General features: G+C 39.3%; 1 protein-coding gene across 6 annotated transcripts in view; it reads right to left on the bottom strand.

Annotated features, from left to right (window-relative positions):
* Positions 1 to 25,243, bottom strand: part of LOC133658987 (1-phosphatidylinositol 3-phosphate 5-kinase-like) — an 86,961-nt gene that overhangs the window by 15,097 nt on the left and 46,621 nt on the right. For 3 of the 6 annotated variants that reach the window (XM_062061566.1, XM_062061567.1, XM_062061563.1), the window contains 20 exons: positions 22,151 to 22,338; positions 20,345 to 20,512; positions 20,102 to 20,211; positions 16,588 to 16,759; positions 16,289 to 16,496; positions 12,199 to 12,225; positions 11,936 to 12,025; positions 10,059 to 10,215; positions 9,818 to 9,975; positions 9,591 to 9,702; positions 9,374 to 9,521; positions 5,065 to 5,229; positions 4,925 to 4,987; positions 4,723 to 4,852; positions 4,476 to 4,656; positions 1,735 to 1,809; positions 1,561 to 1,668; positions 1,347 to 1,487; positions 916 to 1,042; positions 62 to 846 (listed from right to left, as the gene is read on the bottom strand). In XM_062061566.1, the coding sequence (XP_061917550.1) occupies positions 62 to 846; positions 916 to 1,042; positions 1,347 to 1,487; positions 1,561 to 1,668; positions 1,735 to 1,809; positions 4,476 to 4,656; positions 4,723 to 4,852; positions 4,925 to 4,987; positions 5,065 to 5,229; positions 9,374 to 9,521; positions 9,591 to 9,702; positions 9,818 to 9,975; positions 10,059 to 10,215; positions 11,936 to 12,025; positions 12,199 to 12,225; positions 16,289 to 16,496; positions 16,588 to 16,759; positions 20,102 to 20,211; positions 20,345 to 20,512; positions 22,151 to 22,325 (3,300 nt within the window). In that variant the 5' untranslated portion in view covers positions 22,326 to 22,338. Of the gene's footprint in view, positions 1 to 61; positions 847 to 915; positions 1,043 to 1,346; positions 1,488 to 1,560; positions 1,669 to 1,734; positions 1,810 to 4,475; positions 4,657 to 4,722; positions 4,853 to 4,924; positions 4,988 to 5,064; positions 5,230 to 9,373; positions 9,522 to 9,590; positions 9,703 to 9,817; positions 9,976 to 10,058; positions 10,216 to 11,935; positions 12,026 to 12,198; positions 12,226 to 16,288; positions 16,497 to 16,587; positions 16,760 to 20,101; positions 20,212 to 20,344; positions 20,513 to 22,150; positions 22,342 to 25,243 lie in introns of all 6 variants that reach the window. The other 3 variants (XM_062061565.1, XM_062061562.1, XM_062061564.1) reach the window with 2 other exon arrangements.

Below are 25,243 nucleotides of genomic sequence, written 5' to 3'. Positions count from 1 at the left end.
AACCTACTATTTCAAATACTGTGTATATCCCTGTTTATCGTGATGTATTAACTCCACATGCCTGTTCCGGGAAGTAGTCCCTGCTGGGGCAGTGCATTCCGGCAGACGTGAGCAGGAACGGTTCTCGGAATGTGATGAAGGGCGAGATACACAAAATGATGTCCTTCAGCTCCTGCTTAAAAACAGCCGACATGGACTTGAGGCAGTCGTCGGTCGACGCCACCTGCTCGGCGACAAACAGGCCCGTGTCGTCCTGTAGGGGGTCCCTGAACAAACGGGGCGTTTCTGATCCCTTATCTTCCGTGCTTTCCAGCCCTTCCTCCTCTGTTCCCCCGCGGAATATATTGGGCATAATCTCTTGCTCGTCTTCCATGATGAACGGCGGGGATACCGACAGAGGAGGAGCAGGTAGGCTGGAAAAGGGCGAGGAGGTCCTTGTCTCTTTGAGTCCAGCTTCCTCGTTGTGGACAGAGGACGCTGATGATCGTGGTCGGTCCTCGCTGCTTTCCATCCCAGGAAGAAATGTGTCCTCATCGGGCTGGCTGGGTGTTGTGGAACCATCAGCACATTCTACAATTGTGTCCTGATTCTCGTCGTCCGCCTCCACCTCGGCGGACGCGCCCTCCAGCAGGCAGGGGAAGGAGGCGCTCTGGGCCAGGCTGGGCGGCATGGCAAACTCGTCCATGAGGAAGGAGATCTCCAGCTGGGAGTGGTAGGCCACACACACCATCATCATGATGATCTCCTTCACCCGGGCCAGCTCGTATTCGGAGGCGCCGCGCAGCTTGATGGAGCAGCCCAGGTGGGTGGCGCAGCCCTCGAAGAACATCAGCGTCTTGACGTCGTCTGAAACACAAAAGATGATGTCACGCTGCGTTAAAAAAAATAAAAATAAAGGGCGAGGTGCTTGCTCACTGTTGGCCAGGGTGAAAGGCTGCATGTAGAACTTGTGACAGGTGCCCAGACGAGGCTTAGTGAGGAGCTGGTCCATGGACACTACCAGGTCACCTTGGGTCATTCGACTGACTCGGTCCAAGACTTGCTAAATGGGGGGATAATAAGAAACATTTAATAATGTTGTAACCATCACATGTGTCCACAAGATGGCATTACGATCGGGCAAATTTTACCAAACAGCACAAATTATCTGTGGCCTTGCAACTTTGTCCAATGCCTGCAACTTCTCCGCACATTTTGGGTCCTCAAACAGTCACTTTTGAAGAAAAAACTCTTCTGACACTTCCCTAGCTAGCTGAGCCCACTCCATACATACCAAAAAAAGCAGGCTTCACTACGCGTCACAAAACAGGTCAGCCAGCTGTCCTTCAGAATGTTTTTTAACTGACCGGTTTGACGTTGATCACAATGGTGATGCCGTGCTCCAACAGCATGTCCTGAGCGATACGAGACACCGTCTTCTCCACGAGAACCAGGTTCGGCCGGACGTCCACTATGCGCTGCACGTAGTTCTTCAAAAACTCTCGCTCCTGAAATAAAGGAAAATCTTTTGTGGATTCCAACCAAAATTTGGGCCAAAAACATAATTGCGGACCCACAGACCTGCAGCACAATGGGGTCAATGCAGGTGAACTTGGTCTCCTCCCTGTACAGATATTCGATGGAGCATTTCAGCAGCAGGATTTTAGGGTTCTTGATGTACGAATTCATCTAAAAAAAACAAAAAAAAACCTAGTACCAAAATTAGCTATCTCTAGCAAAACAAAACTAACCTACCTTCTTGTGAGCGACGTTCTTGGTGCATATGAAACCATTTACCACGTTGGAGTCAAACTTCCTACCTCCAGGAATCTAAACCCAAAAACGAAGTTTAGAATAAAAGTGTTGAATTCAGGGATGCGCCGATCAGTATCGTCCGATTTTCGTGATAAAGTACGCAATTTTTCATTCCAGGTCTGACAGCTAACTGTGAACGTCCACATCACCTCTATTGCGGCAAATAAACTACATTTTAAGTATTATTATCAGGTACCATTATCACCGGGGGACAAGGCTAAACACAAGTACGAGCAAGCAAGCAGGCACGCATGCTACAGTAGTCGCTAAGCCAGCCGTTAAGCCAACGTGAAACAACACCAAAAAACAAGTGTATAATAAACTTTAAGAAGTGTAGATGGTGTTGCAGCAAAAAATATAAGCAGTTAACAGGAAATTAACGTGTAGATTGATAAGGATTAGAGAGGACAATGTTAAAAAGGCAGACCGATCCATAAACGGGTGGTGGTATCAGGATATGATCGATGCTGGAGTGCTTATTTTATTTTCACAAAAGTTCGGTGTGGAGTTTGCATGTTCTCCCTGTGACTGCATGGGTTCCCTCCGGGTACTCCGGCTTCCTCCCACCTCCAAAGACATGCACCTGGGGATAGGTTGATTGGCAACAATAAATTGGCCCTAGTGTGTGAATGTGAGTGTGAAGGTTGTCTGTCTATCTGTGTTGGCGACTTGTCCAGGGTGTACCCCGCCTTCCGTCCGAATGCAGTTAAGATAGGCTCCAGCACCCCCCGCGACTCCGAAAGGGACAAGCGGTAGAAAATGGATAGATGGATGGATGTTCAATTGTTATGTTTACAAATCTAATTCAGGAAATATGCCCGAATGCAGCTCAGATAGGCTCCAGCAACCCCCGCGACCCCGAAAGGGACAAGCGGTAGAAAATGGATGGATGGATGGATGTTCAGTCGTTATGTTTACAAATTCAGGAAATATGTCTCTGCAAACAGGAGGATTTTGATCCAAATAGTAGTATTTACTTTCGTTTCGTTATTGAGTACTACTGATTTTGTTTTGCTCAAACAATTTCATGCAATACAAAATAATAAGGAACCAGAATTAATATTGCGTTGATATTGTTAAACTGTCATTAGCAATCACCGTAAATACATTTAAAAAAGACAATTAGGGATGTAACGGTATAAAAATCTCGCCGTACAATATTATTGTTATATGTACAAAAAAAAGACAGGAATGTTTAATATAAATAGACTTACTGTAATTGAACACAAACATAATGCTCAAATGTTCTAATCATAATATTACTACAAACAAGTGTATATATAAATACACCGGTATATACATACGTATATACACTACCGTTCAAATGTTTGGGGTCACATTGAAATGTCCTTATTTTTGAAGGAAAAGCACTGTACTTTTTAATGAAGATAACTTTAAACTAATTTTAACTTTAAAGAAATACACTCTATACATTGCTAATGTGGTAAATGACTATTCTAGCTGCAAATGTCTGGTTTTTGGTGCAATATCTACATAGGTGTATAGAGGCCCATTTCCAGCAACTATCACTCCAGTGTTCTAATGGTACAATGTGTTTGCTCATTGGCTCAGAAGGCTAATTGATTATTAGAAAACCCTTGTGCAATTATGTTCACACATCTGAAAACAGTTTAGCTCGTTACAGAAGCTACAAAACTTACCTTCCTTTGAGCAGATTGAGTTTCTGGAGCATCACATTTGTGGGGTCAATTAAACGCTCAAAATGGCCAGAAAAAGAAAACTTTCATCTGAAACTCGACAGTCTATTCTTGTTCTTAGAAATTAAGGCTATTCCACAAAATTGTTTGGGTTACCCCAAACTTTTGAACGGTAGTGAATAATTTTTTTTTTGGATATAGTTTTAGTTAAGTGTCTTAAACTGACAATATAAACATCCAGTGGAACAAATGTAAAACAATGTTCACGTTTATGTCTTTCTACTTCAGAGAAACAGTGTTATATCACTTTGGAAAATACTGTTTCTCAGAATTTAACATTTAATAATGTAAATACCTCTCAAACCGATGATTAACCTCCTTGGCATCAAATATATTTTCCGGGTGGTGATCTAATGAGCAGCTTCTCATATTACTTGTCAGCAAACTTCTTTTTACTGTATGTCCGCGCTGCCGCCTAGCACATTTCCTACTTAAAACATGGATAACAAATCCATTTAAATCCACGAGTTTATTGTTATTGAAAAAAAATGTGAGTGAAAACATCCAAATGAAAGAGGCAACTCTGCCTTGCAGTACGCAGACCAAAAAGGTTGTGTTTTTGCCAGGGTTTGTTTATCTGTCTGTTAGCAACATAACTCAGAAAGTTATGAATGGATTTTAAAGAAAACTTCAGGAAATGTCCAAAAAAACAATCCTTTCTCACTGCTTCAGACCTCCCACACTCACGCTACGCAGGGAATTTTGGGAGATATAGTTTACTTCCAGACCGGCCAATACAAAAGTGCCAGCAAAAAACTACACCGACCAAACTTTCATTATGTCATGGCAATATTGTGATGATTTTGATACCGAAATACTGCGGTATTTATAATACCGTTACCCCCCTACAGTTAATACATGTGGTCGGTATCGGACGATTTCTCTCATGGGTGATTGGTATTGGTATCGGCAGCTGATCAGAACATCCCTAGTTGAATTCCTTCTTAGCAACGCCCCCTCAACCTTTTTAATGTGAACCAGCTGTCGGATGTCCATGTCGTCGTCGCAGTTCCGCACATCGGGCCGCACCTTCTGGACCACCTGGTGGACGACAAGGACGATGACGTCCCGCCAGGACAGGGACAGGGACTCGCTGTAGAGTAGCTGCTGCAGGAGCGCCATCATGTGGCTGTGATTGGCCGAGCTGAGGACAGAAAGGTAAGAGTAAAGAAGGTAAATGAGGACTGTTGGCTGTCGTGTCGGCTCTCACAGCAGCCTCTCCATGGCCTTCTTCTCTCCGTTCTCCTCTCGGAGCTGGTCCAGGGAGCTGTGGTGCCAACTCAGCGGCGTGAACAGCATCTCTTTAGCCTTCTCTTCCACACGCCGGTTGAACAGAGACTCTGCGCTCGTACAAGAAGACGATCGGCGACGTGGCTTGTTGAATCAAAATCAGTGATTGGCGACATTCGTACCTTTGATGAAAGCATCGCTGATCACGATGTTCTGTCCTCCGTCTTCAGACATCAGAAATTCAGCTGCCAATGTATGAGAGACGACCGTGAGGTACGGTGGAGAGCATTTAGCTGCAGGTGTGCGGCTCATAGGTACAAACCTTTCTGCTCGGCGGACGAAGGCACGTGCGGATATTTGGACTGCTTCTTGATGTGGAAGTTGACGTTGTTGTGCTCCATGTTGAGGTTGATGGAGGCCGCAGAGTCGCTGTCCACCACTGACTGGGAGCTGCTGACGGACGTCCTCTTGCTGGCGCTGGCAGAGCCTGGACAGATTGGACACCATTAGCGGAAGTGTGGCTGGACCATCGAGACACATGGCAATAGCTTAGTTGTTTGCAAATGCTTAAAGGGGAACTGCAATTTTTTTTGGAATTTGGCCAATCATTCACAATACTTATGTAAGACAAAAACGCAAATGTTTTTCTTTTTTTATGCATTCCAAGTCGTGAATAAACGCTAACAAAGTTGGAGGAAATGAGAGTACACCATTGCGCCCAAAAAGCCCTCTAAAAAAACATTGAAAAACCACCAACAATACTCCATTTACATCTGGTGACCTGAATAATAACCAAGTATTAGCAATATTGTTATTATAAGCACTAAAGGAGACAAACTATTTTTAGCGGTGCTGTGATCACAGGGAGCAAACTACCTGGTTGCTACATTGACATACTAGCTGCTGCTGCTGCTGCTGCCCTGCCTATGAGCTGGTGGAAGTTGATTATCAATTATAAATCATGCCTCTCACTTGGATAGTAGAAGGCTGTTGCCGTAAACCGAGAAATTGGTCAACTTTGACATTCAACTTATACCTGGAGATAGTGAGAAAGAAACGAAAAGCATTTTTTCAAAACACTCTGTAAGGATTATGATTAATTATTCATCTAAACGGGAAGATGTAAACATCCCATCAGTTGGCATCCCATTGAGAGCAGACATTGTAAAGTAAGGGATTGTTTTATTATGTTCATAGTTTGTATAAATTGTTCAGCACTTAGCAATGCTGCTCAATGATGCTTAGTGTTTCACTAAAGCTGCATCTGTGTAGCACACAACTTCTCAAACTTGTAGCTCATTTTCCATATATTCTGGCTCAAAAATCTAAAGTTCTGGCTCATCATTTGTCCCAAAGTAGTCTTTTTTTTCTCTCACGAAAGTCTGCCATGATTAGTAGCCTTGTTGCCGAGAAAAGCGAACATTGTGATCTTTCTGTGAAATTAATACGCCACCGTATGCCTAAAATACCATAATACATAAATGTTACATGTTATTATGAATGTGCCTGTTAGTACATCACATATATACTTAGAGTGTACATAAAACGTTGGAGGTGTTTTTAGAGCGCTTTAAAGGCGGAATAGAGCGACTCTTGTTAGCTCCATTGTTAGCTGATTTTTGCTAGAATTTGGATTGTGAACGACAGGGAAAATTTCAAAAAGTGTTTCCTTTCAAAGGCGACCTATGATGAAATTCTTATGCATGTTTTAACAAATTTGGATACTCGTGTTAAACAATGTCAACGTATCAAATCAAAGTTTGTGCATTCAGGTGTGAGCTTGCATACAGTTTGGATGCCTCTTTTCGCAGGGTTTTGCAGTGGCTACAGGACGATGTCATCTTGTAGCCCACAAGGTGAGCTGGATGTCCATATTTGGGCATTAAGTCTAGCTCTCAACCAGAGAGAGAGGAGCTCCTCCCCCTCTGCTTCACGCAATGAGGAAACACAAAAAAGGACGGATAAAGTATTATCTTCATATAATCTCGGCATGCACGTAACAGCGTCGCGCAACATGCAGTGATGTCAATTCTGCCAAAAGCAGCTTTTTTTATGCAGCTAGTCTGATCTGTTGGTAAGAGTGCAGCTGTCCCTAATGATATGACATACAAATCTACATAACATTTTTTAAGTTTATATAATAGCGGGGAGGACTCAAAGATATTTATTTTAAAAAGTGAGCATTTTTAACGTGTTAAAAAAAAAGGTACTGTTGTGCAGATCGTACGCAAAATTGAAACACACAGCTTATCCAAAACATACTTCATACACCACAAGATAAGGTTTAAATGTAAAAAAATAATTTTTTGTGTCTAAAAATGCCTTAAATGTGGAATAATTAACATTTCTTATCATTTGGAATGCAAATATAAAAGGTAAATTTCAAAATCTCATGAAACACAAAGATAAATGCAGTAAAACAGTTACTAATCCTCTACTTTCAAAGCAGAAGGTAAATGCATTCATTACATGAATCCGTTTTGGACCGCCACAAATAATTTACTTTTTTTTTTTTTAATTAAATTTTTAATCTTACTGGAAGGTGTAACTTCACCTTGCAGGTGATATATGTACTGTCCTCGCCTGGCAATCAAGTTCCACATGAAATTGACTATTTGTTTTAAAAGTCTGAGGTTTGACATCACAGGCTTCCGTAGTTGGTCAGCAGTGCCAAGTAGCAGACTGGCCTACTAGTACAGTACAAAGTTAGCAGTCGATATTTGTTTCCACAGAGTTTGCTGACTATATGTCTGTAAGTACAAATGCATTTGCTGTTTTCTGCCAATTTTGTTGTGTTAAAATCTCATTTGTTAAACATTTTTACAGGTTTAAAACAACATTAATGCTAATTTTTGTTAACCTTTCAATGGGATCATCTACATATCGTTACAGTAGCATTAATTTAGCAGCATAAAGCCAACCTGTATCCTGTATGGTTACATTGTCCCCCCCAGTATTTACCAAACTATATGCTTAGTTTAACATGATTTATACATGTACTGTATAAATAAAACTTTATATATTAGTTTTTACACTTACTATCAGTTAACAAATGTAAAGCTTTTTCATCTCTGATTTTAAGGACTGTCAACATATCTGTAAAGTTCAACATTCAGGGAGGGCAGAATAATATATGTAAAAAACAGGGGTGTAGAATGTGCTGCATTGTTACATTAAACAAACAGTAAAACATTTTAAAATATACAGCAAAACTAACAAGTAAGGCTGGGCAATAAAATAAGATTGATATATCATGATAGATGTGTAATCGATATCAATAAAAAATGCATTCAATAAAATGTTTGGTATTTTTTTCCCTCTTTTTCGTCGGAAGAAACCAGACGTTGCAAAGCGAGTTTGGCTGCATGAACAAAGAAACTAGCTCTCCGGTAACAGAGCAACACAGGAAGTGATCACTGATCAGTGGAAGTGACACGCTAACAGCCAATCAAATAACATTATCAACTATCAAGTGGTTGCGCCATCTTTTTGTCTTACGGTTGATTATTTGCATAGAGTGAGAAGAGAAACTAAAACTGAGTGCTGCTGAGACCTAAGGAAGGGCACCATGCGAATATCTAGCATGTTCGAACATCCTTGTACTAACGGTTGCTCGACAATTTAATCTGGACTGTGATCATTGAACTATGTGAGTATTTAATAGAAAATACAGTACATATATGTAGCGTCAATCGATTGTTTCCAATGATTTTTTTGACAGTTAATATCAACTGTTAAGGTACTCCACGTTAGCACACACGCATAACACAGTTTTCAAGCCCCTCTGACAGTTTACGACTTCTCAAATACGATAATTGTACTAAGCAGAAGTCTTATTAACACATGAAACAGAGTTTCATCTACGGATTATTATTCACAATCCAGCAAGGCAGAAGAAGCTGTTGTAGCGTGCATACACAATTTTATTTTTCGGAGTATAAATCGCTCCGGAGTATAAATTGCACCGGCCGAAAATGCATAATAAAGAAGGAAAAAAACATATATAAGTCGCACTGGAGTATAAGTCGCATTTTTTGGGGAAATTTATTTGATAAAACCCAACACCAAGATTAGACATTTGAAAGGCAATTTAAAATAAATAAAGAATAGTGAACAACAGGCTGAATAAGTGTACGTTATATGAGGCATAAATAATCAACTGAGAACGTGCCTGGTATGTTAACGTAACATATTATGGTAAGAGTCATTCAAATAACTATAACATATAGAACATGTTATACGTTTACCAAACAATCTGTCACTCCTAATCGCTAAATCCCATGAAATCTTATACGTCTAGTCTCTTACGTGAATGAGCTAAATAATATTATTTGATATTTTACGGTAATGTGTTAATAATTTCATACATAAGTCACTCCTGAGTATAAGTCGCACCCCCGGCCAAACTATGAAAAAAACTGCGACTTATAGTCAGAAAAATACGGTACTTCACCATCATGACACACATACACATGACAAGCATTGTCTGGAGTCAACAGTTTTTCAATTTTAAAGTGTTATTTTTAAAAATAAATTTCAAATATATTCACAAGTATTATTAAAACCCCACAATTTTTGCCTCATTAATAACTAATATTTAATCACAGAGGTGATGCACAAGCGACACCTACTAGGTATGTTGTAGTCCGACTCGTCCGCCAGCTGCTCCGTATCGCTGTCGTCAAACTTGATGTCCTTGAACCAGGATGGCTCGGAATGTCCCTCCACCGAGTTGACGCTGTCGCTATCAGGAGACGGCGTCTCTGAGAACTCTGTGCTCTGCAGACCAGACGGGAGGAATCACCTGCGATGCTGCTCTTGCAAGGAAACTCAAAGAGGGGCTGTTACCTGCAGGGGGCGGTAGAGGGCGTATTCGTCCCTGAAAAGCTGGTCGTTGTGGGTGACACAGTCCAGCCAGCGACCGTCCACCAGCGCCTGGCCGATGGCAATCGCCTGGGCCCTGAAAAACAGATATCCCAGAACCCAGTCAGATTCTAATTATTCACCTGCTTGTTTCCCTTTGCGCTTCAGATACATGAACAGGATGAGACAGGTGTGAGACAGTGTCTTGGTACCGGTTGGAGATGGTGCCGTTTCTCAGCAGCCAGTTGACCAGCTCCTTCCCCACAATGCAGTTGGGGTAGGTCCTAAGCCAGTATCTGTGGTCCTGGAACTCCATTCCCGTGTTGTTGTGGCAGATCTTCTTCCACAGGTCCTTCAGCTGGGAGGAGTCCTGCAAGACAAAAAGCCAGTTGTGGAAAATCGGCAACCTCTCCCCCCTAGTGACAAACAGTCGGGTCTAGTGGGGCGGCCAACCAGGAGGTTCTTCCTCTCCTCCTCGCTGTGGTCAAGCTTGGTGGCACTCTTGGCGCCCGTCAATGCCCGCGTGGTCGGTGGGCTGACCGAGGTGTCGTAGGAAGGCAGCATGGAGGATCCAGAGCGGTCTAGAGACAGGGTGGTGACGCTGGCGGATCTGGTGGAGGAAAAAACACAAGGTCATTTTGCACCTAATGACAGTGCTTTATAGGATAAGTAACCTAATTTAGTGACTAAAGCTAGAAAGATAATGATAACTAGAATATGCAATTTCGGAAGAAATGCTGTATGTGCGCAAGCTGCAGAAAAGCCAAAGTGAAATGCTAACGTTAGCATCACAACAAGTACGAATGTGACAGGTACCAAGTTATATGACTGAGGCGTACGCATGCAAAATTAGCAAAAAATGATAGCATGCTAATGTTAGCATGCACCAAATATCAAGTTAAAAGTCTTAAGTGTATGGTGGCCAAATTGGCAAAAAAAGTTAGTATGCTAAGAGTTAGCATTTGTCACTAACAGTTATCTTATGTAAAGTACCATGTTATATAACTCTGGGTTTGCAAAATTAGCAAAACAAGATTTCATGCTGTTAGCATGCTAGCCGTTGAATATCAAGAGCAAGGAGCATTTTGACCTTTGAACCGCTCAAATTGGTCGAGAAATGTGGCATATGTAGAAGTTTATAAATTCGCCCATTCATTTTCAAAATTCCTGGTAATTCCAGGTAATCCGGGAATTTTCCAAACTGGGGAAACACGAATTGCTTTGTTGTGGACCATCACAACCTAACCCATTGGGCATCTTCCTAAAAGTTGAGGTGCACATTACCGCAGTCTCCAGGTAAAAAAAACATTTTGAGCGGCAGGAAAATAATATTCCTCAAAATTTAAGAAAGAGAAAGCATTTACTGTCCCAATCACAAAAAACATATTGGATGTGATTTATGTTAAAATAAAAAATAAAAAAACAAATATAATAAAATCAGACAAAATAAGATACAGTAATGAACATTTTTAAATTTAATCAAATAAAATGAAATAAATGGTTGCTGTTCAATGAAGACCTTTTACCTTTTTTTTTTATAAAAAAAAAACTTAGTAACTTAAGTAGGAAAGATTTACTCAGTAAACCATCATGTATTGCTGTTAATTATAAAAAATAGTAGGAAGTCGTAATTATTCACTATGAATTGAATCTTTTGATAAATAGACCACAAAAACCTGTTTATGACCATATAAATACTGCTTTTTACATTATGAGAGCCCTCTAGACATGAAATAAAACTAAAAAATAGTGCCTGAGGCTGAGCCAATCAGTGGCCACGGACTGAACAGATTTGAATTTGGTCTCATCTAGTGACTGATACTACTGTAGTATTGATATTTGTAGTTTATTTAGCAATTTTTATATTTCAAAATGCCGAATTCAGGCCAAAAAACCCTAAAATATGATAAATAAATAAAAACATCTGCGAAGCTGCAAACTACAAAGCGCGCTTTGATGAGGGACAACTGTAAAGATATATTTTGGGGTTATTTGAATATTTGTGGTACTATCCAACATATTTGAGTAACTAGTAATGCAATTAGATATGAACAACTTAATCATTGTCATATTATTTAGACTTAGACTTCCTTTTTATTGTCATTCAAATTTGAACTTTACAATACAGATAAGAACGAAATTTCGTTGCATTAGCTCATGGTAGTGCAGGATAGAAGAGCAATAAGGTGCAGATATAAATAAATAGATTATTGTACAGATAAATATATTGCACTTTTGCATAGGCATCCACGTTTATGGATGTATGTTGTATTGTCTTTATATTTATATAATTATATTTCAACCGGTGCTTAAAGGGCTAGCAGACCCACCTCTTCCTGGTGGGGGATTTACACACGTCTTCTTGCAGCGTTGTCAGTCTGGAAGGCAGGACACTTTTTTGAGGTTCCTGATGGATCATTCTGGCAAACACACACACACACAATAGACTTTGATATTGTCGTCTTTATTATCCCCAGAGTGGTAGTCGTCACTGAGCGTGAGCATGCACAACATTATTTCCTCTACAGAGACCACGGTTAAAGCTGACAAATGAAATGGAGGGAGGGGAAAACAAACAAACAGCGACACTCACGTTTTCCTCATCCCAATGGGAGTTTTTCTATGCCAGGAGAGAAAGGAAAGATAGTTTTCTATGAGGTATGTACACAGAAGAAGAGGAAAAATAAACCAAAAAAAAGTGGCAAGCCTCAACGCAAGCAAAGCACAACAAGCGTGATGATTGTAAAACTCATTGTTGGAAAGCCGGCGTAATGAAAAATACCTTACTTGATTTTGAGCATTCAGAGAGCATTTTTGTACATGCATGGAGAAAAACATTTAAATAAAGGCTGCTTGAAGATTTGTTACCAAATGATGCTTTGCTTAAAGGAGAAATGCACTTTAAAAAAAAATGTTTGCCTATCATTTACCATCCTTATGAGACAATAACATGTTTTTTTAATGCATTCTAACTCGGTAAAAAACGCTGGCAAAAGTCATCTAACAATGAAGGTAATCAGAGTCGCTCTATTTCGCCTATAAAAGCACACTTAAAAAAACATCCAAAATCCTCCACCAATGCTTTATATACACACACATATACACACTGTAAGTGTATATGCAATGTAGCAACAGGCACATTCATAAAAACATGTAATATTTATGTATTTTGCTCATTTTAAGCATATGGCGGCGTATTCATTTTTGCCGGACCGCTTCGAATAAGTTTGTACCGCCGCAGAAAGATTTGACGCCATGTGCTCGCCCTCGATCATAAACATAATACAGTATGATGATAGGGCTGCGATAAGGTGGCGACTTGTCCAGGGTGTACCCCGCCTTCCGCCCATGTGCAGCTGAGATAGGCTCCAGCAACCCCCGCGACCCTGAACGGGACAAGCGGTAGAAATGGATGGATGGATGGAATAGGGCTGCTTGAGTGCCATGTACTTACAACTTTGGCCAGTAGATGGCATTGTTACAAATTACAATGCATTAAAAAACAAAATGTGTTCTTGGGGATTATGAATGATAGCCACAATTCCAAAAAAAAGCTAAATTCCAAAAAAGTGCACTTCCCCTTTAAGAAAGACTGTCTGCACTCTCTTTAATTTTTTTCCCTCATTGATTAAGTTATACCCACGAACATGAGGACGCCCTCTTACAATAAATGCAGTCACAAGCATAAAATAAAAGCTCATTTATAACAGCGCACACATCAGGTGAATTGTCATTTGCGATAATTTTTTTTTTCTTCCCAACCACGCACAGAAAAAGCAGAGAAACAGATAGAAAACTTGTTTTAAAAAACAATTCATGCAAGGAAGTTATGTCCTCACATACAGTACACTGGTATTCTTAAAAAATACTATATATACACTGATTGCGTTCAAAAAATGTTTTCTACATATCTTAAACACGTTACGCACATGTCTATACAGCAGGAGCTGCAGCAACAACTACGCAACGGGAAGAAAGTAATTGGCGGAAAAGGCACAATATGAACAAAATTTACAAAAAATTCCCAAACATGTCTTTCTGACTCGCACTACACTTCCACTCCAGTCCTGCAAGTAGCAGTAATATGCATTTATTACCAAGCAGGTTCCGGTTTAGCTCAATCTGTTGGCTCTGGTGGATCACTGCCCACTTAGCCCCAATGCAAGTGGATGGAAACTGTAAAAACATTTATATTATACTATCTTGGATATATACTTTTAGGGCTGTCAAAACTAACACATAAAAATCATTGCGTTTATTATGTACTGTATAAACACGCATTAATCACAATTTATCTTGACCATGCGCATTTGTATTATTATTGCAAAACTGTTCAAAAGTTCAAGTGAAACATTTTAATAAACGTTCCTGTTTGGCCATCCAAAAATAAAGTCCCATGTGTTAAAATATTGGGGTCTTATTTAAAGAGAAATTAAATTATGTACATAATAAGTAATTAACTGCAATTAATCAATATTTGAAAGTGTGATTAATCTGGTTAACATACTTAATCATTGTAATGTTTACAATAAATCAAAAGGGTAGATATTAGATGAATTACATGACCATGGCTCTGTTGTTTTTTTGTACAAGTGCTAACTTATGAAGAAACCAAACATTTATTTCCAGAATTCCAGCTAGATATGGTGGGTGACTGCTAACCTGACTCTCGCCAAATCCTTGTCGTTCGCTGAGCTCCACACAATAATCTGGGAGTTCTCAATAGGAGATGTATATTAGAAGGTGGGGCCTTGTAAAAAAAATCATTGTATGTCATTGGATAAACCACTTTTCCGTTATCTTGAATGATGTGCTACTTCAACCACTCACATCGAAATCAACCTGTGACGCTGATGAGAGCGGTGCTGGGAAATCCAAATCCGGTCAGAAGAAGAGCCAAACCATCCTTGGCACCAATAAATGCCTTCAAAACCGTTCTCTGTTCATCTTGTAAATAATTAATATTCGATCGATGTCGCAAAGCAGTTGCAATAGCAGAATCAATGTCAGCACACGACCCCTCGCTCCGTTCCGCCATTGTTGTTTGAATCAAACAGTCCCTTCGGCGCTACGTCACATCTATGAAATCCCGCCCGGCGATCCTGATTGGTTCATTATTTTTTGCTATCTTGAAGGAGTTTGCAATGCCTTCGAGCCCAGATCCTTGTGTGGAGCTCAGCGAACTACAAGGGTCTGGCGAGAGTCAGGTTAGGTGACTGCCCCACTTGGCCTTAATGCTGTGTTTCTGACTCAGACACCCAAAAAGCTGGAGAAAAGTAATTAGCAGGGGAAAAAAAGCAAATAATCCGAAACATCAGACTGTGATAAAAAAAAAGAAGGAAATAATGAGATGATTGATTATTAAGTGTGTCGATTTGCTGAATTAGGTGGAGCAGTGCTAGCAGATGGAAACAGCAAACACATCAATACTATGTTATATATTTTCAAAAATAAATCAGTATACAAAAATAGTAAATTAAATCACTTTTAAAGAGTTATTCCTTGCCTATGTTTTGTCTTTATTTTTAGCGTATTCTTCCCAACTAAAAAACCTAAGAGTTGCAGGCTGTGAACCCAATATTATAACCACAGTTGGTGCTATTAGACCAGTGGTTTTTAACCTCGTTGGAGGTACCGAACCCCACCAGTTTCATATGCGCATTCACCGAACCCTTCTATAGTGAAAAATAAAATGTGTTTTTTTTTGTCAAATTCAAGACAAAGTTATATGTTTTAGGTAACACTTTAGTATGGGGAACATATTCTAAGTAACCAAGACTTAATTTAGAGTTATTTGGTCACTAGGGGAACATATTCTAAGTAATAAAGACTTAATTTAGAGTTATTTGGTTAGGGTTAGGGTCAGGGTTAGGGTTATAATAAGGCCATTGATTGATTGATTGAAACTTTTATTAGTATATTGCACAGTACAGTACATATTCCGTACAATTGACCACTAAATGGTAACACCCGAATAAGTTTTCCAACTTGTTTAAGTCGGAGTCCACGTAAATCAATTAATTGTGAATAAGGCATTAATAAGTACTTAATAATGACTAGTTAAGAGCCAATGTGTTACTAATTTGCATGTTAATAAGCAACTAATTAATGGTGAATATGTTCCCCATACTAAAGTGTTACCATGTTTTTTTACTGGTGCATAAAATGAACCGTGCATGAACATCACCTTGTTCAAACAACAAAACCAACACAGTGCATAAACTCACAACAAATTACACACCTGCAAACCAGTCAGCTGTTGCCGTATCCGTAATACACTGATAGGGAGAAGTTTGTATTTACACGATGAGTCGGGTGGGTTTTGACCTCCGCCGAACCCCTGAGGCCGACTCACCGAACCCAGGTTAAGAACCACTGTATTAGACCAAGTAATATCTGGGAAATGTTAAACCTATGAAAGAAATTAATAATGTGTGGACTCACAGTAACATGTAGTTACTATTAATTTGAAAATAATCAATAAAATGTCATAGTTGTTTCATGTAGAGTTGTCTGAATAATTTCCTTTGAAAATGCTCAGCAGAATATACAGCTTTCAAAATACCGCTGTTTGTGTGGACATTTTCGTTGACTAGTCAGTTTGTTCAGGCAAATTTTCATTGTGTGTTGATGAAAAATAAATATTAACAAAAGGTGAGAAAAAGAAGTCACGATTGCTTCACCTCTGCCAGGTCAGGTCTTCCTCCAGGAAGATGTTCCTGCTGGCCTTGCGCCCCCCAACAGGCGTCCGTGGCTCGCTGGATTCCAACACACACACAGAGCAGGAGGAGTCAGACAAGACGTTGAGGTCCTCGCCGATGGAGCCCGACTCCGCTGAGTAAGCGTAGTTCAGCGCTATTTTACGACAGTACGTACAGGCTCGCAGGTCTCCTAGGTGACGTGGTGAAGAGAAAAGAGTTGTCAGGTTTTTGTTCGTCTTATTCGTTGGTGGGCGCCATGGCGACGCCTCCGTGCAGCTCACCTGTGTAGCCCATGAACTTGCCGGGAATCTCCTGGTTGCAGCAGCGGCTGCAGAAAATCTGCCCGCACAACCTGCAGTGGTGGCGCCGGCGGAATGTGGTGAACTTTTCATTGCAGTCATAGCACTCCTTGCACTGGCTGTCGGGCATCCAATACTGTTTCAGGTCGCTGTCCTGGAAGGTAAACAAAACATTTTGAATACATTTAGAGATGTCCCGATTCAATATTCGATATCAGCAGAAAACAAATAGCGGATTATATCAGCGTGCATCTAAAACCTTCAATATAGGCAAGGCAAGTTTATTTATAGAGCACACCTCGTACACAGGGACCAATACCAAAATTGTATAATCTTTATACAATACAGGCCAAAAGTTTGGACACACCTTCTCATTCAATGGGTTTTCTTTATTTTCATGACTATTTACATTGTAGATTGTCACTGAAGGCATCAAAACTATGAAGGAACACATGTGGAGTTATGGACTTAACAAAAAAAAGGTGAAATAACTGAAAACATGTTTTTTATTCTAGTTTCTTCAAAATAGCCACCCTTTGCTCTCATTACTTTTTTGCACACTCTTGGCATTCTCTCGATGAGCTTCAAGAGGTAGTCACCTGAAATGGTTTTCACTTCACAGGTGTGCTTGAAACTCATCGAGATAATGCCAAGAGTGTGCAAAGCAGTAATCAGAGCAAAGGGTGGCTATTTTGAAGAAAATAGAACATAAAACAAATTTTCAGTAATTTCACCTTTTTTTGTTAAGTACATAACTACACATGTGTTCATTCATAATTTTGATGCCTTCAGTGACAATCTACAATGTAAATAGTCATGAAAATAAAGAAAACACACTGAATGAGAAGGTGTGTCCACACTTTTGGCCTGTACTGTATAAATGACATTTGTAAAGTTACAAAAGATTTAAAGTTAATATTATTTGCAGATGATACAACAGCGTTTTGTTCAGAAGAGAACACACAGAAGCTAATACAAATAATAACAGAAGAAATTAACTAATTTAAAAGATGGTTTGACAAAAACAGACTACCCTTAAACCTCAGTAAAACTAAAATAATGCTATTCGGTAACAGTAAAAGGGAAAGTAAAACACAAATAAAAATAGACGGAATAGAACTTGAAAGAGTAAATGAAACCGAATTTCTAGGTATAATGATGATGATAGAATTTACTGGAACTATCATAAAAATATACATCCTAAAGTGGCAAGAAACACATCAATAATGAACAAAGCAAAAAATATATTGTAGACCAAAAATCACTGCATATTCTCTACTGCTCGCTAGTGTTACCATATCTGAGTGATTGTGCAGAAATATGGGGAAATAACTACAAAAGTACACTTCATTCACTAACGGTGTTACAAAAAAGATCAGTTAGAATAATACATAATGTTGGATATAGAGAACATACAAACCCTTTATTTATTGAATCACAAATATTGAAATTCAATGATTTGGTACATTTGCAAACAGCCTCAAATTATGTACAAAGCAAACTATAACCTGCTACCCAAGAATGTACAACAATTATTCTCAACAAAAGGAGAAATATAATCTTAGAGAAAAATGTCATTTAAAACATTTGTACGCATGTACAACACTTAAGAGCTTCAGTATATGGAATTAAATTATGGAATGGATTAAGCAAAGACATCTAACAATGTACTAGTATAATCCACTTAAAGAAACTCTTCAAACTTAAAGTGTCTACAAAGTACCGGTACAAAGAAGAACCATGATAAATATTGTGAATTTATTTCATCCATCTATTCCTTTTCTAGATAATCTTATTTATCTCACTATATGAAATATAACTTACTTCACTAACTATTTATCTATTTATAATGTTGTTACTTATGGAGTATATTGTGAATAAAAGCAAGCAGTTCTGCAGCACGTTTACTTGTGCAAATCCGGACAGCCAGTCCAGATTTTTTGCTAAATGTCCTCCAATAAGCGAAGTGAAGTTAAGTGAATCATATTTATATAGCGCTTTTCTCTAGTGAATCAAAGCACTTTACATCGTCAAAGAAACCACAGCACACAAGGTTGGTCTTTTCTTCTATTTTAGTGAGGTTTACAAAAGGTAAACATGGTAGGTTATATACAGCATAGGCTACCAGGACCTCGCAGCTGCACAACAGCTAAGCACACAATAGCACAAAAGCTAGATATAGAAGTGTCCTTAATTGAACAATAATGCAGTCTAAAACAGCAAATTTGTCAATATAAATAAGTGTAACATATTTATAGTTGCATATTACTTACACCTACAAAGTCTCCAAGTTAAAAGCCTATTAGAAAGTATCCAGTAACAAATGTGTCTGCGTCATTCAACGTACTATGTTTCAAGTTAAAGACAGCATAAGTCCATTCCAGACGGTTAATAATAAATCAGTTAATATTTTTCATACCTAACACTGTTCTGTTTGATTAATTTCCCCAGATCAAACTTTCTCTAACATTTCACACTACAAAATAAGAAAAGTATGTATGGTTTGTGCTAATATCAGATCGGATCAACATCGGTTTCGGCCAATACTCAAGGTTCCAATATAGGCCAATACTCAAGGTTCCAAAAATCATTATGGTACTATTAATTAAATTACAAATAATGTATTTTTGTTCATTATGTTGGCAACACATACTGACAGAGAGGACTATTAAATACTCTTTCTCTCGTCGTTTTAAGTCGGAATTTCTGGGTTCCTCGTCAGAAATTTTAACTCGGAAAGTCGGAAAATTCTCACCACCTTTAAGTTGGCTTCAAAGATGGCTGCCCTGAGTGTAGACGATAACAGAAGCTTCTGTAATATCCGTTATCAGCCCTTTTGACTACTTTTGTAGAACTAAATCAGCCAAATACATTGTATTGTTGGACGTTTATATATGGTAACGTTACTGTACAATAAATACAAATATTCTACTGTGTTTAATACGTACTACATTGCAAGCAATAATGTCTGTTACCTCTTCACCCACCGTGTTTAAAGGTTGCAAAAAGAGTGCATATTTTTCCATAAGTTGTTTATATTCATATATTGCAAGTGCAAAAATGGCTTGTAGATGTTTTGAATTTTGTTTTGAATTGTTTATGCTGATTGGACGGTTTTTGTAATAGCAACAACGTTCAGTAAGCAGGATGTGTTATGTGTGACCGTTGAATGTATGTGCAAGTTAAAAAAAATTCTGCACCACGACTAGGGAATGTTGTTTGAATTGGGTCATAATAGTAAATGCTATGCGCAAATTGACATTGATGTACAATTGATGGCCACTGACTTGAGTTAAGTTCATTGGCCACCAGATGGTGACAAAATGGCAGCTATCAGACTGCTGACTATTTGTATACTATATGAAGACGCCCGGCCAAATAGCTTATTGGACTTGTGCTACCAAGTGCGGCCCGCGGGCTGTAGTTCGGACACCGTTGCTCTCATGTAAAAAATGCACAATGGCAAATGCTGCCTTAAAGTACGGAGGAACCAAACCTGGCTCTTTCCGTCCATAATTTCCTTCAGTCGCTTCAGCGCCGTGCGAAGCTGCACAGCAGTTCGGGGGTCATGGTTGCTCAGCGGCGTATCAGACTTCCTGCTGCTATCTGAAATGACAACATAAGAAACAAAATTGGCTTCAATATTATCATACGAATGTTATCTTTCAGTTTTAGAGAGCAGGAAATCAAACATCGCAAAAAGCCAGCCAGACAACATCTGCATTAAGTGTGTTTTTACCTGAGGCGGTGGAACTGCGTCGCAGGTGCTCGGGATGCGGCTTCCGGTGCGCCCTGGAGCTGTAGACGGAAGGGGAAGAGCTGGACGACCAGCTCCTTCTCTCCGACTGAGGGGAAGGGTTTGGCTCGTCCGGCTTGTCCGAAGCTGCCACGGGGGGACGGCCCTCATCTGTGCACGAGCGAGGACGAATATTGTAACGTTTGTACATTTGAAAGTACCATTAGAAAACATTGTGCAGGTGTACCTAATGAAGTGGCTAAGGTCAACACTAGGGATGGGAATCGAAAGCCGGTTGCTGTTTAAAACCGGCTTCCAGTATTCCGATTCCTAGGAATAATTTGCCAGTGTTGTTATTGATGACTGTGGACGCACCTGACATCACCACGCACGGCACAGAACTAACTAACTAACTAACTAACTAACTAACTAACTAACTAACTAACACTGCCTGTCATGTTAGCACATCACTGTAAAAGCTAATCTTATTTTCTTTAAAAGTAAAAAGAACACTTATCACGCAAATCGTGACAAAACAGAGTCTCCTCCCTCTCTGTGTCTGAGATTTGTTCTCCAAAGCGGATACACCGTAATTAGTCAGAAAAATCTCATATCCTTTCTAAAAATAAAACTGATTTTTCTGCAAAATAATGTGTAATGTTTATAGGCCTTGACCTGCTCGTATTTGTCACTAGTTTATTTATTTTTTTGAGGGGTCAGCTCATATATTCTTCTAAAAAATTAGCATTTTATGTATTATTTTGTTTATTTTTACAGTAGACTATTAATCTTATTGTTATATTAGTTGATTTCAAGAAAACATTTTCTGAGGAACCCTGACCCCGTGGAGGTTGTCGGCCTCTTAAAACCTTAAATTTTGAGTTTGTACATTCATGTTTCTTCTAAACTATACAAAGTTAAATCTAATCAACTGGATTGTTAAGCTTTTATCCAAATGAGAACCGATAAAGAACCAAGTAATTAAGCAGAATCAAAAGTGGAACCGAAACCAGAAAAATCTTATCAATTCCCATTCCTAGTCAACACCCAACTCAAACCTTATTGCAGGTTTCCCGACACGAGGTCTAACGACAGTAACGCAGTGATACAGTGAGGGTTTTTTCCGGCGCAGTTATGTCATGTGACCTGCCGGATGCCAGGAAGAAAGAGCAACTTCCCCCACATGACCACACAAGAGTGTGACAGCAGCTGCTTCTTCTAATAAGGTCTTGGACACGTGAATCTCATTTGTGTTTATACAGTGATGGAGCGACTTCAATCAACTACTGTTTCATACGTGGACGAAACAATTTAAAACCTTACTTTATCAATACATCAAGATGTACAGCCCAAACAGCTTAACTTTCACCGACAAGTCTCATTTAAAAGCAAATAATCATCAAGGTCTGTGATTAGCTGTGGCAGTAGGCAACCTCCCAAATCGACATTTGCAACTTTTCAGACCTATGTATATATGTAAAATAATGTGTTATTATTGTGTCAGTGCCATATTGTGAGGTTGGCGTGTCTTTGTGCGTTTATTTCCATGCCGCTCACAAAATTTCCACGATAATTTCTTGTGTCACAACTTTAGGAAGTGCACGTATGACTTGCCCGGCACTTGTTTGTTTATTAGCATTAGACAATACAATTGTTTATTAGCATTAGCATGTTAGCATGTGGGTGTGCATGTTACACTTGTTGTTTATCGCGAGTACAACATTGGTTTCTGTTGCTGCCATGTTGTACATATATTTGTTTTTATGCACAAAGGGTACTACAGTTTTCAGGCTCGAGGCCGCTGCTTACCTTTGTTGTTGAAGCGGAACAGGTTGACGAAGGAGCTGTACGCCGAGCGCAGTGGCGGCTCATCCTGCTCCGGCGTGAGCGGCTTGAAGTGAGTCAGGTGGGAGGGGCTGGCAGGTGAGGTGACGGGCGGCTCCACGCTCCAGTCCGACGGCAAGGACTTGTCCTCAGTGGCCATCTCCCGGAGTCTCCTACTGGAGAGGCAACGACACGGCACACAATCACGACCCCGCTATAAGGTAGCATGTGTTAACATGCAAGTTAGGTTAAACAGGGCTTCTCAATTATTTTCTGTTACGCCCCTCCCCCCTGGGAAAAAATAAATTTTATATCATTACTATAAATAGTATCATGTGTCTAAAAAATTGTTGTAAGTACACCTCTGCGGAACACTGTATCCCTAAAGAAAACAAAAAAAGAAAGAAATATAAATCAACTTATAACAAAGAGCAACTTTAACATTGTTTTTTTAGTCTGTAGCAGAAAACATTTAAAATGCATCAAATTTGCCTGAAATATATGTTTTTTTAACCTTATTTAAAATATAATTTTTTTTTTGACCAACAAGAACCATTTGATACTGAAAAATGAAACTAATAAACTCAATAAATAATAATAAAATCAAGGAGCACAATATATAGATAAAGCACTTTACCTACAAAACAAAAGTGAATAAAACAGTCTGTGCTGATATTTTAATTTTTTCAAAATGCGGAAGTCAGGATTAATGGCTACAATGAGCACGTTTGTAGTGCACAGCTTTTCGAAGCGGGGTTTGACGCATGATACTGATGAAGAACGTTCCCCCCCCAGGGGAACCCGTCCCAATTTTTGAGAACCACTGGGAGGGATAAGTGGTAGAAAATGGATGGATGGGTTAAACGGCCATTTTAAAATGACCATAAGCGTCAAATATGTGTGCTGTGACCAGTCCAAGGTGTACCCCGGCCAAGATCAACTGGGATAGACTCCAGCTCATTACAGATTGGTGCTCTAATAATTCATCTGTTGCCAATAATTGTCCATCTTTCTAGAAAAAAACAGCAGTTGCTTTTGTCAACATGCAAAGAGACACGTACTAACAAACTACTCCTGAAAGAAACGTAAATTTCCAAAAATGTTTGTGCGTGTCACTACTATTCTGAGGCCAGTACTACTTTTCGGGAGCGAGACATGGGTGCTGACACAGAATCTACAACACGAACTCGGAGTCAAAAAGATGATAGTACTGAGACTTATTCATGGGGAGACGAAAAGAAACAACAAAAATTAGAGACTCCCTCGCTAAGAACCATTACTGGCCATTATTGAGAGGAACCAACTACGATGGTATGGACACTGGAAGCCTAAAAGGAAACGGCCCTTAGGGAGACCAAGAAAACGTAGGGAAGAAATTAGTCAACGAGAATAGAACAACTTAGACAAAGTGAAGACAATGGCCCTGGACAAAACTAAATGGAACAGCCTTGTTAAGAGACTTTCTACTGACAGTCCAACTGGTCCACAGGCATCAGGGTGAGAAGGTGAGACTAGAAAAAAAACAGCAGTTCCACACAAATTGCTGCTATTGTCTACATGCAATAACATACCTACTAACACTGTGGTCCCCAACCGCATTTGCTACCAGGCCACACAGAAACATTCATTAATTTATAAACTACCGCATTTTCTCAGACTTAACTTTCACCTGTCCCACTAAACACACCAATAAGTTTATTAATAGATGTATATTACAACTCCTTTATTTTACAACTTCAGCGTTATAGTGAGTTGATTTTTCCTGCTCATTTCTTTGTTATTTTTATCTGCCACATGTGGAAAGCCGGTCCGTGAAAATAATGCAAATATTAAACCGGTCCCTGGTAAAAAAAAAAAAAGGTTGGGGACCACTGTACTAACATATACTACAATATGATGCATTTGAGATAGAAATTGCTATTGTAAAACTGCTGATGTAAATAAAATAATGCATACTTTATTATAAGAGCATGCTGACTAATGTGGTATTGCTGAGAGGCAACAGGTCGACGTACTAAACAGGGATGTCAAACTCGTTTTCATTGAGGGCCACATAGCAGTCATGGCTGCCATCAGAGGGCCGCTTGTAACAGCGAATAATGTATGAATTTCCCTCTGGATTTCATTATTAATTATATGAATTGTTTTAAGTAGACGTTCAATTTTACAGTAAAAACTTTACATTTACAAAATGTTACTGTAAAATATTGTTTTTTATTTTTTACAACATTTTACGGTAAATATAAAAAGAGTACCACTGTTTTGTTTTTAGTTTTTTATGGAAAAATCTGGCAGCTTAGTTGCCGCCAGAATTTTACTATTAAATTTACATTGGTTTTTACAACATTATATTGTTAATGGAAAAACAGTACAAGTTTATTTTTTATTCTGGCATCTTAGCTGCCAGTTTTCCTACCGTAGAAACAAATGTATCGTTTTTCCATTTACAGTAATACACCCTTAAAAACAAGATTTTACAGTAAAAATACGGCAACTAAGTCAATAGAATTTTAATACAATTTTTTTTTAGTTTTTTCAATTTCCAGTAATATGCTGTCAAGAACACCGTAAAATGTATTGTCCTTTGTATTAATTTGATGGGTAGTTTGCTGTGAAATCATAAGTCAAGCAGATATTTAAGTATTTATTATATCCATCCATTTTATACAGCTTGTCCCTTTCGGGGTTAAGGGGGATGCTGGAGCCTATCCCAGCTGCATTCGGGCAGAAGGCGGGGTACACCCTGGACTAGTCGCTACCTCATCACAGGGCCAACACAGATAGACAGACAACATTCACACTCACATTCACACAATAGGGCCAATTTTTAGTGTTGCCAATCAACCTATCCCCAGGTGCATGTCTTTGGAGGTGGGAGGAAGCTGGAGTACCCGGTGGGAACCCACGCAGTCACGGGGAGAACATGCAAGCTCCACACATAATATACTGTAATATTTGTTGCAATAATGGATACTATTACAGTTTAAAAGGCACGCAATTTCAAGCAGTACATATATGTTTTCTGTCAAAATGAAAATAATCCATTACATTTAGTAATAAAATATTAAGTACTTTATT

The sequence above is a fragment of the Entelurus aequoreus genome, linkage group LG10 (genome assembly GCF_033978785.1).
Source record: "Entelurus aequoreus isolate RoL-2023_Sb linkage group LG10, RoL_Eaeq_v1.1, whole genome shotgun sequence".
Classification (NCBI taxonomy): Eukaryota; Metazoa; Chordata; class Actinopteri; order Syngnathiformes; family Syngnathidae; genus Entelurus; species Entelurus aequoreus.
Note: the sequence above shows the minus strand (reverse complement) of the source record. Positions and strands in the feature narration are given on the sequence as shown.